A 16,964-nucleotide genomic window follows, 5' to 3' on the forward strand; every position below is an offset into this window, starting at 1 on the left:
TTATGGTGAAAAATACTGTAAATATATGATGAATGAATAAAAATATCACTGTATTTGTACTGTGCAAACACAATTTGTATGCTAAATACCAACAACCTTTAAAAAGTCTTAACAGCTTACATACTATGATCATCAAGTAAGCCAGCTAGCCTTTTCACATCCCCATATTCACGCAACGCTACCACTTCGATTTTTATTCCGCTTCGTGTGTACCCGCCGACAACATGTGATCCGTTCTCCGTCACGAGCCCGGAACTAGTTTCTACGTAAACGCTAAGGTCAAAGGTTACTGTGATCTCGTCGCCCGCATACGCCTGGTAGCTGGCTACGCTTGTTTGTTTTTATATAAAAACGCAGCTTTCAAAAGCAGGTAAGTTCTTCAGAACACAGACTTGTGTTCAGAGACCTACAGCCAGCATTGCGGCTATTTATTTTTGCAATGATCACCTTCAACCATTTCAAGAAAGTATCTAGCTTAAACTTGAAATGTAGCCATAGTGTGTCAGTTAGCTAGCTACCAAACGATGGTTATAACGCTAGCTAGCTAGTTTATTTGGAGAAACACGGACAGTTTGCTGTATAGCTAAATTAGCTAGCTTGTTGTTTTTACGTTTAATTTTAAAAAGGAATTTGCAACCCTAGTTGGCTAAAATAATAGGGAACGGGGGTAACGAGCTGTGCGTTTAGCTATGTTAAAACTCAGTTTGTTTTTTCTTTCAGAAGTTGACATTTTGCAAGGTAGCTAATGCAGCTATCAGCTGTAAGATCGGTAGCTATGTTTGTAAGTTAACATAAGCCTGTTAGCGAGCAAGCTAGCCAGCTGCGACGCTTCGGTTCTGGGTTTGTGTCTCACAACTAGGTGCGACATGTTGCAGCATTCTGAAGTGTCTGTATCCTACAGGCAAGACGAGAATATTAGCACATAAGATAGTTAATATATATTCTGGCCATAACTTGCTAACTAAATCTTAGCTAACTACCTATTGCTGCGTCGGAGAGAACAGAAACTGGCTCTCTTGGCTAACTGAGGAAAAGGGCTCTCATACTATAGTTCCCGTTTATAGCCTCTTTGTGCTTTCTTGCGAAACGTTATTAGCAAACCACTTAATCTAGTTGGTTGGTCATTCTCGTTTTATGTATCACTGAAAAGTAAATCGTCAATCATTTGGCTTGCTAGCTAAGTTTTTCATAGCATATAGCTTGTTAGCAGGACCTGGTGGACAGCTGTGTCCTTAACACTTCATATAGTCTATGTGGCAAGCTAATGAAGCTAACCAGCTATTTAACAGAAACAGTTTAAGATGGCTAGACCATATGCTAAAAATCTTGCTAAGTGTTGCTTATTGTTTATGTGAATGTTTTGCAGCTGTGTGTGCATTGGATACGATAATCTATCTAACCGATAACTGACATTCAAAAATGTACCCAGCCAACAGTTATATTATTAAAGATAACTACTTCTGCGTCACTTTGACAAAAGGCGATTATAAAAGCGAATTTTAGTGAGAAAGTAAAAATGGCCAGTGGTGAAAATGTCTCTGGTGAAACTGCGGAATGTTTTTGAGAGAACTTACTTAGACTGTCCCCTCCGTATGCAGGCAGTACTGCTAGCTACAGCAGAAGCTGGAAGAAGACATGGCGCGTCTGGTTGCCGTTTGCAGGGACGGGGAAGAGGATTTCCCTTTCCTCGCAAGACAGATCCCCCTGTACATCGATGACACGCTAACAGTAAGTCATTTGTCAGCGTAGCAAGTGCGCGGAAAGGTTGTGTGCTTTGTTTGTGTAAATTTTGCCTGTAATTTGTTTGGAAGTTACAACCAGGAAACTCGGGACAAATAAACTGGGGAGGCTGGGAGCGAAAGAACTAGGCCTCTTGGATTTCTGGGCTGCTAGTTAGCCTTGTAGCTAGCTAGCCCGCTCCACAGAGACTGTTAGTACGTGCACTAAAGTGCTACGTTAGCTACAGATGGAAAGCAGGGTTTGTGCATTAGCCAGAGTTCATGTGGCGAACTACCCCAATCAACCCGACTTTTATTAAGTGTGGTTTCTTAGAGCCGTATATTTTGAGTGTCAAGATTTTCGACGTGTGCTTTTGCAAGGAAGGTAGCGAGCTAGTTTGCTAGTTGGTTTGGTGGCTAGCTAGCTAGGTATTGCCACTTGGCCTTCTTTCAACCCCATAGGTAATTCTAGCTAGCTACATGTCCACATAGCGCAGTTGTCTCCATGTATAAGCTGTTACAAACGTTTTGATCAGCAGCAGGTCGTTTGCCGAAATCATACCGGGTGCAAGGTTTGTTTCTTGGACAATCTTGTGTTGTAATTTGGATTAATTACATGCACTGCTAAGAATGACCGGAGAGTGGTTTAAACAGTCTCAATTAGCTCTATAGCTAGCATTAGCGTGTAATGACGTATGAAAAATTTAGCCCAGAAGGATTAAACGCAATATTTATTTTTTAAAACCAAATGCAAAAATCATACAAGACAACGTGTCATTTCACGGAATTGTTTTAACGTGTAGCTTTAATTAGTCCGACAGTTTTTGTTTAAAAAGTGTAATATGTCCACATTTACATGGCAGTTTGTAATGACAGTTGTTGAGGTTTTTGTTTAACTTTAGGGTTGCCATGCGTCCTGTTAATGCCCTCGTGGCAGTGTCAAGGATTTTTGTCTAAACCCTTTCTGTTGTTAACAGGTGTGTTCATAAGTTTGGTCTGTTTTTACTGAATCTGTATTGTTAACATTTGAGTCCTGTAATCTAATTAACAGCCACTCAGTCAGTCCCTAAACTGAAAAGATGTCTGTTTTGGAAACAGGGCTTCAGTCATCTTATTTATAATAGGTATCAGCAAATACCTGACAAATGATATTTTATTACTGTCAATGCTGTGTTTGTGCATGCAGGAAGATGAATATGTATAAACATCCAGTTTGTTTTTATTTTTTCAGATGGTGATGGAATTTTCTGACAATGTGCTGCACCTTGAAAGCCATCAGATTAACAGTTCACAGATGAAACAGTTCATACAGGTATGGGTTGTGTATGGGAGTGTGCGTAGAGTTGTATTGCTGAAAAGAGAGAGCAGTACACTACAGGTATAAAGTATATCCACTACAGCCTTTTCAGTGATGTGATGCTGTCAGGTAAGGTTTTGTTTAGCTGCTGAAAATATGATAGATGATATACTTCAACTGTGTACCAGTTTGCTGGTGTAAAAGAGGTTGAAGGCAGGTGGAAAGCGAGGTTAGACAGCAGATGTATAGTGAATTGAGGTGGGGTGGGGGGGGGGGGGGGGGGGGGGGGGGGGCAAGAATTGAGTTATGTGCAGATGTGACACTGATGATAAACTAATATTGGGTTTCAAAATATGAGATTTGGACTGCAAATGATACATTTTAGGTCTGGTGGCAGAGTGTGTTATATTTTGCGTAATGTTACGTGCTATAAATCGGTTGGTCCATTAGATACATGATTATTATTTAAAGAATTGATTTGGTAGTGTTTTCCCATTAGTTGACTATATCACTGAATAGCTGACTATGTAAAAAAAATGACACTCAGTATAGCTGAAGCACTTTTAATTAAAACTCACCCCTGTTTTATCAAACTGGAGAAATTAATGTAACCAACTTAAGGTAATCTTCTGTGTTTGAACTGATACATAGCCGTTTCCTATTGTTGAACATACTGTAAAAGGCTGTCTTCAGGAGGACAAGGTTATCAGTAGTGACAGATTTCATCTTCGAGCTATGGAATTGTACTAATCGATATGGTAAATGCTTGAGTGCAAGATGCACGTACGCAATCCTGAAGTATGCGCTTGGGCTGGCCCTCACCGCAGAATCACAGCATGCTGAAGCAGCAGGACCTCAACATTGCCATGATGGTGACTTCGCGGGAGGTGTTCAGCGCTCTGTCCCAGCTGGTGCCGTGCGTGGGCTGCCGGCGCAGCGTGGAGCGCCTCTTCTCCCAGCTGGTGGAGTCGGGGAACCCAGCCCTGGAGCCCCTCACCGTGGGCTCCACAGGAGTGCTCTCCGTCACCAGGGCCTGCATGGCGGACGCCAAGAAACTCTACATGCTTTTCTACGTGCATGGGTGAGACCCTATGGGGGTTCAATTTTTATTGTTTCAAAATCACTCCGTTTGTATGTGTGCCTGTTGGCAGATGAATTATTCAAGGAAGAAGTGGTCGAACAGGAAGCGTGCTATATATATATATATATATATATATATATATATTTGATAAGAGATAGAAGTACAAACTGATAATATGTTGATCTGGGGAATGATCCAGGATTGTTGGCTTTCAGCAAGCCTCGCACAGTCTGAAAATTGTGCAATGATATTCTTTCAAAAGAAGAACAATTGCCCAAGGACACGTGTCCTCGATAAGTTACCAATGTACTTGTTGAAAAATATACCTCGTTATACCATCTTTTGTCTTGTAGGTCAAAGTTGAATGACATGATCGATGCTATTCCTAAAAGCAAAAAGAACAAGCGCTGCCAGTTGCACTCCTTAGATACACACAAACCCAAGCCTTTGGGGTGAGTCTTGTCTCTTACTATTCTTTTTTTTCCCTCTTTCGTCTGATGGTTTGAAATATATTTTTTTAATAATATGACCTTAGCCTTGTCAGTGTGTTGACTTGTGTCGTCGTACATTATTTGCTTACGGAGTGCCCCAGCCTTAAAAAGTAAAGTGAAAAGGGACGTTTTACAAGTCTTTACTGTTGACTGTTTCTTTGTGAACCATAGAGAAGGAAGTGCAGACAAGGGTTTAGTTGTAGATACAGACTGTGGAGGAGCTGAGAAGGAAGTCAGATGTAGCATCGTTTTTCACTTTGGACCTTTTCAGGCTCACGGAAGGTAGGTTGCAGGGAGTGGGATTTTTTCAGTTCATGTCAGTTTTGAATCACAAGCATGAAACCGTGGTGAATGCCCTTCAACTCGGACAGCTTGAATTGCTAACTTTTGAAAAACGAAGGATATAAGGGCATCCCAAAGAGCCTTGCACCAGAGTCCGGTATTTAATTTTTTAAAAAAAAAATTTGATCATACTAGTGTAGTCAGGACAGGTGGGTTTGTGAGTTCAGATGTAGACATTGTGTGAACAGAGGTGTTAAAGGTACAGCTTTCTCTTGCAGCAGCTGTTGGATGGACGTGTGGGAGCTCATGTCTCAGGAATGCAGGGACGAAGTTGTTTTGATCGACAGTGCCTGTCTTTTAGAAACCCTTGAAACGTACTTGCGTAAACACCGGTAAGACGATCTGCACTTTTATGCGCCGATTTTTTTTTTCCCCTCCCCTTTTGTTTCACTGAAGTGGTCTTTGGGATTAATCTGTCGGTCGTTGCATCTTTTGTGTGGAGTTCCGTGTAGAATCTTCGATCATTGTAATGATGGCCTCCCTCCCCTCCAGGTTTTGCACTGACTGCAAGAACAAGGTACTGAGGGCATATAACATTCTGGTGGGCGAGCTGGACTGCAGCAAAGAGAAGGGCTACTGCGCGGCCCTGTACGAGGGCCTGCGCTGCTGCCCCCAGGAGCGGCACATCCACGTGTGCTGCGAGACCGACTTCATCGCCCATCTCCTTGGCCGAGCCGAGCCCGAGTTTGCCGGAGGGTATGAGTATGTAATTTGCTAGAATGGGCTATCTAGCGCTTTTCGTTCGCTTTTTCTACACATTCCTTCATCATCTTTTTTTTTTTTTTTTCCAGCCACTTGATTCTAGATTAATGAAGCCTTCAACCAGTACATACATGAATTATTGTTTGTTTTTTGTTTGCTTTAGGCCAGCATCTTGAATTTATTTGTGCTCTATTTACATGGAAGGTCATATGCTTGAAATTAGTTCAAGTGCATTTAATCCTTTCAACGGCAATCCCAGAAAGATGACTTGATTCTCTGGGGCCAGTGTGTCATTTCAGTCACTTGTGAATTGCCCTGCAGTTTTATATTTCTGTGTTAAATCTTCTCTGATAGAAATTGCTGTTAATGACAATTTTGCTTCTTGTGAAGATTCACAAATATCAGCCAGTCTAAATGTTAATCCCCAGCAGTTACTTTCTGTTTTCAGTATGGCATTATTAGATCAGTTTTAAATGAAGTGCTGCTGTGGATTGCTGGCGGTGTAAGAGGAACACTTACCATTTTCATTTTCATTTCAGAAGAAAAGCAAAAGGGAAACTACGTTCTCAGAATAGAATAGTAAGAATTTAAATTATAGAAGAGTACCCAGAGATGTTTGGGTGTAATGTGTGTGTAATGGGTCGTAGCAGTAAAGGGACCTCTGTATTGAATAAAAGTTGTTCATGATGTTTATTAATGATAATGTGACTGAAATGACATTCACTGTTCAACCTAAGAAAATCTCACTGGTCTCTTGTATGTCTAATTATGTTACAGAAATGTGTTTGGGGTCTGATTGCTTCAGAACAGCATATGCTACTGTAATCAATGCATATGATCTTTACAATGGGATTTCCCCAGTTTGTTGGCTTTTGGCATGCTTTGTGCAACCCTGAATGTTAAAGATGCACTCTACTTGAATTAGAACACAAATAGGGTCTTTGACTAATAACATCTCAGACATTGTATTGCCAGACAGAGATTACTCCAAGAGGATCACAATCACACATTCCTGAATACACTTGAATGGACTGTTCTTCAGTTCATCTGTGTTAAGTAATGTTTTTTTTTTTCCCCCCTGTAGGCGTAGAGAAAGGCATGCCAAAACCATTGACATTGCTCAAGAGGAAGTCCTAACCTGTCTGGGTATCCACCTGTACGAGCGTCTGCACAGGATATGGCAGAAGCTGAGAGCCGAGGAGCAGACCTGGCAGATGCTTTTCTATCTGGGCGTGGACGCCTTGCGCAAAAGCTTTGAGGTAAACATGTAAACGTGCGCACATCGTAGAACCAGTAATGTAGGCCCCTGCTATTGACGTTCTTGTGTTTTTATATATAAAATATATATTTTTTAAACTGGCGTCTGCAATGTTCTGAGTAAAACTTTTGAAAGTGGTCGTGCCCGATGCCGTCTCCCTTGGCTGCGCGGCGGCGCGTGAGCTGCATAGTAACGCGTTGCGTCCCGTCAGATGGCGGTGGAGAAGGTGCAGGGCATCAGCCGGCTGGAGCAGCTGTGCGAGGAGCTGTCGGAGGAGGAGCGCGTCCGCGAGCTCAAGCAGGAGAAGAAGCGGCTCAAGCGCAAGAACAGGCGCAAAAACAAGTGCGGCTTCGACGTGCCCGGGCAGGAGGCCGAGGACAAGGACAAGAGCCTGGATGAGGTAATCATCCGGGTCTGAGCGCCGCGGATGCGTGCCTGTGTAAATCTGTCACCGACCGCCGCCCCCTCCCTCTCACCGCGAAGAAGAAATTCTGGTGCAGTCTGTTGCTTTTCTTAAGCAGTCATTTTGGGCATACGTTCAAGGTCACCTTGTGAAGTCCTGTCTAAAATTCCTCAATTGCTAATACCTAGGTTTGCTTGGCTTGCACATATAATACGTAATATGTAGGTTTTGCTTACACGTGGATTGCAGCAGAAAAAGTAGTGATGAGTGCTTGATGTTGCAGTGGTCCATGCTGCAGTGGTCCAAATTCATACTTAAGAATATCAATGTGCAATAACATTGATGGATATGTATTGCTGGGATGCAGCACTTTTATGAAAGTGCTCCATTAAACATTCCATTATTATCACTGCAGCTTGTGTTAAGTCTAGGCTTCATATTTGCCTGCCAATTAAGACCTCTGAAAAATGGGCATTGATCCTGTCTTTATGAGCGTAATATATTGTATGAACTCAGAACCATGAAGAGGCCCGACAAATCTCTTTTTTAAGTTGGTAGACGAAGATTTTTCGCCGGATGCATTTATTTTGTGAAGTCATTCCCGATGTAGGCGTCGTGCTTATTTGCTTAAAGCTTGCACGCTGACTGTAGAGCACTAGCTGTGAGTGAGTAATAACTGTGACTCAGGCATCTGTCGCCCGTTCCTCTGATGCGTTTTACCCTTGCGTGTCAGGGCTCTTTGGAGTCCGTGGAGAACGGCTGCACTGCCTGTGGCACTTCAGAGGAGTTAAACGGATGTGTGGAAGTCATCGTCACCAATGAGAGCTCCACGTGCAGCTGTCCCGACAGTGCAATACTGGGCTCACCAAACGCCAAGAAAGGTACAAGCCCTCGTGAGTGTGTCAGAGCCAGTCAGGAGGGGGATTTCCCTCAAATGTACATTAGTCAGAATTATAACACAGGATTGTTCATGGCATATAGTGTAGACTACAGTAGCCCAATGAGATTCTCGTTTTTAACTGCAGAAGGGCAAAACCCTTTGTTTACATGGTATACTTGGATCAACGCAATCAAAGCAGGGTGTTTGCTGTTGATGTTGTGGTCCGCATTTATACATCAACATTATGTGAGAAATTGCACATATTCAGATGTTTGAGGATTTTTTAAAGTGCATGTTACCATATATTTGAGCATAGTACTTACAACACTGCCTACCATAGAAACAGTGAGAGTATGCCGTAATACATGGTCATTAATGTCTTTTTTTGTCATTAATTTTTTGGAAGCAGTGAGAAATGATCTGTTAACAGGACATTGTTGAAATGTATAATGTCTTAGGAACAGAGTTACGCCAGTGCTAGCAGTGATCAGTGTAACTCGCATAGGAAACGATGTGTAAACTGTTGTCAGTGTTTTCCACAGCCAATCGCAGGAGGTTTAACTACACAGCCTCTGTTGTGTGACCCTCTAGGCTTGTTACCACATTGCAATGGCAGTGACTGTGGCTACTCCTCGAGCATGGAGGGCAGCGAGACGGGCTCGCGAGAGGGCTCAGACGTGGCCTGCACCGAAGGCATCTGCAACCACGATGAAACAGGTTCAGTGACTCCGCTTCAGCCACTTCCGAGCGTGGTCTCGCGAAGGACCTGCCTCTGAAAGCACTGACTTAACGGCTTTTTTTTGCTTTTTCTTTTCCCTTCATTCAAGGTGAATATTCTTGCAGCCATCGCTACACTGAGGATAAGGAGGAGGATGGCATTGACAGCTGTGTGGAGTGCTGGGCCAACTCTGAAGAGAACACAAAGGGCAAGAGCAAGAAGAAGAAGAAGAAAAACAAAGGTCTGGCATGCGCTGATGATCAGGTAAGCTGGCAGTGAGCGGTTTCCGTCAAATCCCCGAACGCCACTGAGTTAGATGACCGTCGTAGCACATTTATGAAACGTACTTGACTTCGCTCGGCTCCTCAGGGTCACAAGGCGGAGGGCTGTGTGGTGGACGCGAGCAGGAGAGGATCTGCGGGGAGCGCGCACAGCGTACCGCACACCTGCAGAGCCAAAGAAGCCTGTGTGAAACTCTGCTGCGACACCTTTGCGAACATTGCACTCAAGTTGCCTTGGGCAGAACACCGAAAAACCATGAACTGCACCGCCGGGCCGCCGGATGCAAGCTCGTGTGCGCGCTGGGACAGCAGCACTAAGAGTCTAATGGAACTCCTCGTACGTATACACACCATGGGCAGCAGTGTGCAGCTGTAACCAGAACGTTTCATGTTCAGATCCCAGGTCAAACACTGCTGTCTGAGCAAAGCGTTTTAAACTGTGGGATCTGGACCTTTGTTTAATGTATTAATACTATTCACCTGTTTGCGGTTTTTAGTGCTTCATCTAGAGAATGAGCAAGATGGGCTTAGCCCAGTTAACCCTTGCTGAAGTCATCTCCAGATGCGTCCGGTTTTTAATGTTGTGCTTGAATATTGTCAGAGGTGGCAGCTTGTGCAAATTTCAGCATGTTTCTTGCCTGTGTGGATTTGTTTCTTTGGAGAATGTAACTTGAGCTGTGTTTAGCTTTTGTCTGAGTCATTATTTTTCTTTTGAAACAGGATGAATCTGAAGTCACTTCAGACGAGGAGAACTGTCTCACGCAAGACGAAATCCAGTCATTTGTGGAAAACAACAAATCGTTCTACAATAACCGAGATCAGTACCGACAGCACCTGAAAGATAAATTTACCAAGTACTGCCGCTCAAACGAGCAGAAGAAACCGGTTAACAGTGGGGACTGGCTGACCACAGCTGGCGTGAAGTAATGACCTGAACACAAATCTGTATTTTTATGGAAATGCTCATAATGACCACTGCGCCGCCTTTAAAATTTCTGAAGTACATTCGGTGTCTTGTTCGATTACTTTTCTTTTTTTTTTCTCATCGGAAGTGAATGTGATTTTTTTTCTTTTGTACTTCCTTCCTGCCCCCAACCCATTCCTCTCTGTCCACCTTGCTATTTATTTCTGGCATCACTCTGAGGGCTGGTGGCAGAGAGCACAGTTGATTTGATTCTTCAGGCTTTGCAAGCTGTGACATTAAGGTAGATGTGGTAGTCTCTCTTATGTTTCTCTTCTCTTCCATTTATTGTTTCTCTGACTGTGACACTTCATTTTAGTGGCAAATGTTGTACCAATAAATGTGTACAGAAATGAAATTATCTGAATATAAAGATTTTACTAAAAAAAGACATCCATTTATAAAGAGGTTCGGATGTAATGTTAAAGAGTGCAATGTGCAAAAATCTACAAAAATAAAGAATATTTATTAATATGCATCAGAAAATTGTTGTTTTTTAAATGTGCGTGTGTGTTATGAGACTTTAGCCATAGTATTTTTAAGGACTCTATGAAGATGTAAGTGAAGGAGTAAGTGAATGGTTAAAGAAATCGGGCACCTGTTGAATCAGCGCGATATTTAAGTCGCCACTAGATGGCGCTAGGGCACCAATGTACTGGTCTTGTCAAAGGCGGTACATGAGTTGTTAGCCCGTAGCCTACTGTAACTTTAATGGGAAATGACAGAAAATAATCGTTCTCCAATTAAACAGAACCGTTCGTATAACGTTAACATTTTGGACAAGAATTCGAATTCGAGCTCGCACTATAAGACGAGTAGTGGATGTACTTGGCTAATATTATGTGGTTGCTAACTGTAACCCGGAATTATGCTTCAAATAATACCTGATGATGTTGGCAGATTTACAATGTAACATTAAAGAGTTTAAAGAGGTACTACTGTCATTCAAATTAAAATAATGAAAATAAAGTAACGCCGTATTGTAAATAACTGCCCTCCATGGAATGCTTCACTTTGTCCATGAATAAGCATGCATAGGCGATTAAAATTTTTCAGATTTCATTCGACTAATAAATACTAGATACTTTGAAAGTAGTTACAGCATTGTACATTTCATCACGGGACGCTCGGCGCCAGTGGAAAGACAAAAAGCATGCGGGAGGCAACGTCAACCGAAGACGTTGCGTATTGCTTTGCTATTTAATATTTAATCCAGAGTGCAGGGATTGGAGCTTCCTCAACGGTGCCTTTTCCTGGATGCTGAGAGAGCAGGATTAGGGGAGGGTTGGACAGTACTACTGCCCGCCCTATATAACACGAGTGATTGGTTTTTATTTTATTGTAGAGATAGACATAAGCGAAATTTGTCCGCTTTCGACGGTTTTTGCAAAGTTCCTCTTTGTTGTATCCTGCAGAAATGGAGCGCTGGAAAGGCAGAGTTGCTCTTGTGACTGGAGCCTCGGTCGGGATTGGAGCGGCTGTAGCACGGGCTCTTGTCCAACACGGCATGAAGGTGGTCGGCTGTGCCAGAAATGTTGACAAAATAGAGGTGGGTAATTTGTTTTAAAAAACAAATGGCCAACAGTGTGGAGTGTGTAAAGTGTTGACGCCGCTCATTACTTAGCACCCGGCGTGCGTTGTCCCTCTATTAACTACTGTGATGTATTAGATGGCTTATTAGCTTGCTAGCTAGCTAACTAGACTCGTTTACAAACAGTAGAGCAGCAAGCTAGCTGGCTAGTGAGTTAGCTAAGCGGCTCCAAATCGCGGTGAACACAGCTGATCTAACGTGCATGTAACAAACTAGGTATCTTGCTTGCTACATCTCGCAGAGCTGAAATTTAGCACAGGCGTTGAAAATATGAAGATGGCATGCAAGTTACATTATGAGAGTCAGTCTTGCTAGTTAGCTGGGAACAAATGACTATTCACACGCAAACCATTGTTGCTTGACATGCAGCTAGCTAACTACACTAATTGTATAGATAGATTTTTTTCTCGTTTCGAAGTAATACTACGCATGCTACTTCGTTCATGTCTGTAGAAGTGGGGCTAGACGAGAGTTTTTGTAAGGACAGTCTGGCATAACAGTCTGTCGTATTTGAAGCCTTCACGAAGTACGTCATTATCGTCATTTAACGCCTTATTTTTGTCATAAATTCACTAATGAGTCTGGTCTATCCAAACATTCTATGCAGTTTCAAACGTAATACAGTATTCTTAAATATGCTACAGATCTCTACGAATTCATTGTTGCCAGTCCTTTCCAATCTCACAGATCTGGCTACGCAAGAGATTTAAATAGATACCCACCCTTTAAACTGTACATGTGTTGGAACTAGTTACATGCCAGTATTTTTAAGTTTATTTGCATAATCAGGAAAGTACATTCAGCAGACTTCTCATTCAGATAATTTAATTTATCGGTTTAGATTTAGTCGTATTTTATTCATTGATACAGAGTCAAACATCTGAACAATTTGGAGCATTGCGCAACAATGCAGATTATGCAAAACATCCGCTGCTGTAATTTGCTAATCACGGGACCATGTCAAACATTAACCTTGCTGCTTAAGTCCTGGAAACCCTGTCCTTGACGTTCTTTTTTTTTGCACGATTCCACAGCGCTCCTGTAATTTAATGATTGAAAGAACAAACGTAACATTCGGCTTTATGGTTCAATAACTGCCATGAAGGTGGAGAAGAGTAAAGTTAGTCAATATGAAGTCACACTTGGGCGGTGGCCACTAGCCACGGATACCTTTCTGTGTGTTGGCTTTCAGCTGTTCAGCCATTAATATTGTGTACACAGCCGAGTGCTTACCCTTAGCCTGTGATCACATTCGTTAAGGAGAGTGGACGTGAAAGTGTTTTGAGTCCTTAGCATAGAGAGGAGAGTCGGGGCAGTCTGTCATTCTGTCAGCGCGCCCAGTGGAGCGCGTGGACAGGGGGTTGTTGCTGTCAGCTGTCAAGGAAAAATTTGATATGCCCGTTTGAAACTCCCGACGAGTCTGTTGGTCTTTAAATGCATCATGCATTGGCTGCGGTTCAGCAATGCAGGGACTCATGGTAACCGTCACCCGTGATGCAAATGCGTCGTTTTGTGAAGTTTTACTTGCAAATAAAAGTCTAACATTAATTCAAGAGGCCAACAGACACTCATTTGGTTCGCTCATTTGAATTGTATCTCTTTCAGATTTATATATTTATTAATTTATGAATTTTTTTATCAGTGTCTTTTTGTGGAAACTATATCTGTGTCTTGATTTTTGCAATGTGGTTAATCAATAATATTACAGTATTTTAAGATGATATGTGGCAATACACAGTCTTTGTTGAAGTGTTTAGCTCTTTCACACATAGCTTGTTTTACCGTTTAATTTTAAAAGAAGTTTGGTTCGGCTCCTCTGCAGTGACACACGCAACCCTGACATCGCATCAGGGTTTGGCTTTAAATAATAAAAACTGGTCTTCCCTTTGGAACCAGACTCATTGCTCTTGTGATTTTTGGTGCTTCAGGACACCATGTGCAGTGTGAAAGAAAATGCATTCAAGTTCAGTTGGAAACAAACCTGCTCATGAAGGGCACTAAACTCTGCTCTCCTGAGGTGACCTTTTTGCCGCGCTTCAGATGCCTGTCTTGTGTGTTGCCCGTTTCTAAAATAACGAGTCTTCAACAGGCAGGCGCACAACTTTTTCACTGTGTACCCACTGCAGTAAAAGCAGCAAATAATTCTCAGGCAAAGAAGGAATATAGCTGCATAATTTCTGTATTCTCCATTTTGCCTATTCTTCAGAGAACTTCTATAGTGAAACCAAGCCCTGTGGAAAAGTAGCAATGCGAAACCAGTGGAGTTCTAGTCTGAGATTAGCATAAAGTCACACACAAACTTGCATTTGACTCTCATTGCAGGTGCGAGTGGCAAAGAAAATCAAGTTAGCTTTTCCCTGAAACTAATATGGTCATATTTCCTTACTGGATTCATTAAGTAACCAATTTAACTGTCTGAATCGGCAGCTGTTTTTGTGGAAGCGCAGTTCTGGTTCATCTTACAGTTTGTTCTCCTTTGGTCACTTCTACCGGTGCTGATTGATGCTCTGTTTCTGACGCAGGGTTGTCCCAGAGTCACAGCTTCTCTGGCTGCTTAGGTGAGACCCCAGAGCTGATGGATGGATGCTGAGAGAATATAAGAAAGGGTACAGAAGAGTCCAAGACCTTCTGAGGGTTTTTCAGCAGCCTGGATCAGTTGGTTCAGATGGAACAGGAAGTCCATCCCTTATTTTGACTGAATAGCCAATGTCAGGGTTTATGGATTAGCCACTTCCTTGCATTTAACAGATCCTCTTTTGACCTGCATTATTGTGAGCGTGAGCCAGGCTGCCAAACTCTTACAACTACAAAGCACTCAGGAGAGGGAGAGACAGAGGCGTCTCGCATGCGTGCACGTTGAGGTTCAAAACCGATATAGGTGTTACATTTTTGGGTTCTCGCACGCGCACACACACACACACACACACACACACACACACACAGTTGTGAGGGTATTGGTTGTGAGACGATTCCTCTCTTAGGTGAAATGTTTCACACTCCCACTATAGGATACCACAAGAGTTTTGTGAGTGCAAGGCCACCCAACATACCCTTATCATCTGGGAAAAGTCATAAATGCAAACATAGGTGCCATGCTTGCCAGTTTTCTGCCTGTGTCTTGGGATAATGGAGGCAGCGCTGCAAAATGGACCCAACCGGTGCATGCAGAAACTGTTGGCTCAAAGAACAGGACTTCATCGTTTGTGTTCTGAAACAGTCGGGAATGGTTGTTTAATGTCACATTGTGTCTCTCTGCAGGGGTTCTCCGTGTAGCTCTGTTCTGCACATCTGTTGTTTCAAGACTTTCTCTTGCACAGACTAGCTGAAAAAGTGCAATGCTGCGCAACCTTGGTTTTGATCGTTGCTTATAACAGGTGTAAATTAAATCACATTAGACACGCAAAAAGGTGTGGAAAAGTGTGTAAATGTGTGTACAAGGCCAGAGGGAGAAGGGGAGGGGTCTTGACAACATGAAGACTTTATAATTTTTGTTATCTTAAATATAAATTGTAAAAGAAAATGATTGTTAATTGAATAATAATGGTGTGTTTTGGTTACTCACCTTTTTATGTCTAACATCATTTAGCTTCAAAATCAGAAAAGCTTTGCTATGCTTAAAGGCCACCATCTGTGCCACATCTTTCACGGAATGAGGAATGCCGTTAAAAATATTTATTTTTAATTAATATCTGGTGTTAAGACACTGAAGGTTAAGCAGTAGGCTAAACTCCACCAGATTTAGTATTGCCGCAACATGATAATGAAATGTTGTGTGGCCATTATCATGAATAAGTGAAGATAGAAATTTGGGTGTATAGCTAAACCGTGACCTTAACAGGTGCAAGGCGCAACATGTACCAGCTTGCAAAAAAAAAAAATCTGTGAGTAAAGCTTTTTGATTCTGAACAGAGAGTGTGGTCATTTATCAAGTTTGGGGTGAAGGCTGTTTCAAGGGGCCAGTGACAAATCGTTGGCCAGCCAAGCGAAGGGTGTCAGATTCTGTGAGCGTGGGGCAGGTCCTCCCCCTGGTGTGTCTTGTGAGAGAGCTGTCTGTGTTTGAGCCGGGCTCGCGCCCACAAAGCTGGCATTGTACCCCGTCCTCTGAGATCACAGGGGCTGCTGTAATTATGCTGAGATGAATGCCCTGAAAGAGGTCTTTCTGTCTTCCTTTTTTTTTTGTAGGTGTCCAATGGCATCCGATTGTTCACAACGTGCCCGTTGTTTTGTGGGGATGTTATGTGAGTGACACGTGTTAGGTGCCCCGGGAGAGCGGCAGGAGCAGGATGTGCAGTCTCCTCTGCAGGGAGGTGGTGGAGGAGAAGTGGGCAGATCAGTGGTGTGGGCTTAAAATATCCTCCTGGAGCCCATTCTCCTGTTTGTGTGCTGTAAATCGTTGCTGATGGCATATACAAGAGTAAACATGAAGAACAAAAACCATCAAACATGGTGGATTTTTTTAGCACATTTGGAACACATTTACTATTACATTGATGTCGTGGAAAAATGTTGATTGACACAAAGCTTATTTTTGGAGAATGTAATTCAAGCCTCAGCAAACAAACCATGTAAAATAGTCAGGGTGAAAATGTTTCCTTGAAAGAGAAGGAGAGTTTTACATTTTTTTAAATTCTCTGTCTGTTACCAGTAATTTCATTGAAAATACAACCCAACCAAGTTCTTAATGAGTTTGTGCCTGGCACAGCTCTGACATGATCTATGGCACAGAGTGGACACACTTAGCTATTCTTGGCACGTCCACAACAAAAATAAATCTCAAGAAAGAATGTTGTTTCCTCAATGTGATAAATGCAAACATTTCCGAGCCATTTACGTCCAAGGCATGTACTATATTATAGTTGTATGCGTTAAACAAGTCCATTTACAACACTTCCTAGATTCCTAGTGTCTCTGGACTGACATTACCGAAAAACAGATGCAGGATTTACAAAAAGACTGGGTAGAAATGGCAGTATTACTAACTTTTTATAAAGAATTTTGTAATGTAAAAAAAGATGAAGATTTGTTTACTTGCCATGTTGTCCAGTTGTTTTAATGTATATTCCTGAATGTTAAAATTGCGTGAGATTTAAACCAGGGTTTTATGTGTGAAAGTCTAATCAAATCCTTAGCACTAAGATTTATCTTACTTTAAGTTCTGTCCTCTAAAGCGGATCAGCAGCGCAGTGAAGATGATCTCAAGATGTTTGCTTGTGTACCGAAAGTGCCAGAATGAGGTGATCT

At 42.4% G+C, this 16,964-nt stretch overlaps 2 protein-coding genes across 4 annotated transcripts in view; both read left to right on the plus strand.

Moving 5' to 3' along the window:
* Window positions 1-291: 291 nt before the first annotated feature.
* Window positions 292-10,556, plus strand: ggnbp2 (gametogenetin binding protein 2). Of its 3 annotated transcripts, none has more exons than XM_036524292.1 (14): window positions 292-370; window positions 1,599-1,728; window positions 2,950-3,030; window positions 3,843-4,096; window positions 4,450-4,548; window positions 5,148-5,261; window positions 5,422-5,631; window positions 6,716-6,890; window positions 7,101-7,289; window positions 8,026-8,173; window positions 8,764-8,889; window positions 9,000-9,154; window positions 9,260-9,508; window positions 9,892-10,556. In XM_036524292.1, exons 2-14 carry the CDS (start codon window positions 1,636-1,638, stop codon window positions 10,096-10,098), a joined length of 2,100 nt encoding a protein of 699 aa, XP_036380185.1. In that variant the 5' UTR covers window positions 292-370; window positions 1,599-1,635; the 3' UTR covers window positions 10,099-10,556. The 3 variants fall into 3 exon arrangements, with proteins under 3 accessions (XP_036380185.1, XP_036380188.1, XP_036380186.1); XM_036524295.1 differs by having other exon boundaries at window positions 5,422-5,625; XM_036524293.1 differs by having other exon boundaries at window positions 5,151-5,261.
* An 829-nt stretch (window positions 10,557-11,385) lies between these two features.
* Window positions 11,386-16,964, plus strand: part of dhrs11a (dehydrogenase/reductase (SDR family) member 11a) — a 31,967-nt gene continuing 26,388 nt past the window's right edge. The window contains exon 1 of the mRNA XM_036524084.1: window positions 11,386-11,681. Within this exon, the coding sequence (XP_036379977.1) occupies window positions 11,550-11,681 (132 nt within the window). The 5' untranslated portion in view covers window positions 11,386-11,549. The remainder of the gene's footprint in view (window positions 11,682-16,964) is intronic.

Source organism: Megalops cyprinoides, chromosome 3 (genome assembly GCF_013368585.1).
Source record: "Megalops cyprinoides isolate fMegCyp1 chromosome 3, fMegCyp1.pri, whole genome shotgun sequence".
Taxonomy (NCBI): domain Eukaryota; kingdom Metazoa; phylum Chordata; class Actinopteri; order Elopiformes; family Megalopidae; genus Megalops; species Megalops cyprinoides.

Coding starts and splice junctions, on each gene's coding strand:
- ggnbp2 (XM_036524292.1), top strand. CDS start 1,636: ATGGCGCGTCTGGTTGCCGTTTGCAGGGACGGGGAAGAGGATTTCCCT. Junction 1,729..2,949: donor ACATCGATGACACGCTAACA/GTAAGTCATTTG, acceptor TTATTTTTTCAG/ATGGTGATGGAATTTTCTGA. Junction 6,891..7,100: donor CCTTGCGCAAAAGCTTTGAG/GTAAACATGTAA, acceptor GCGTCCCGTCAG/ATGGCGGTGGAGAAGGTGCA.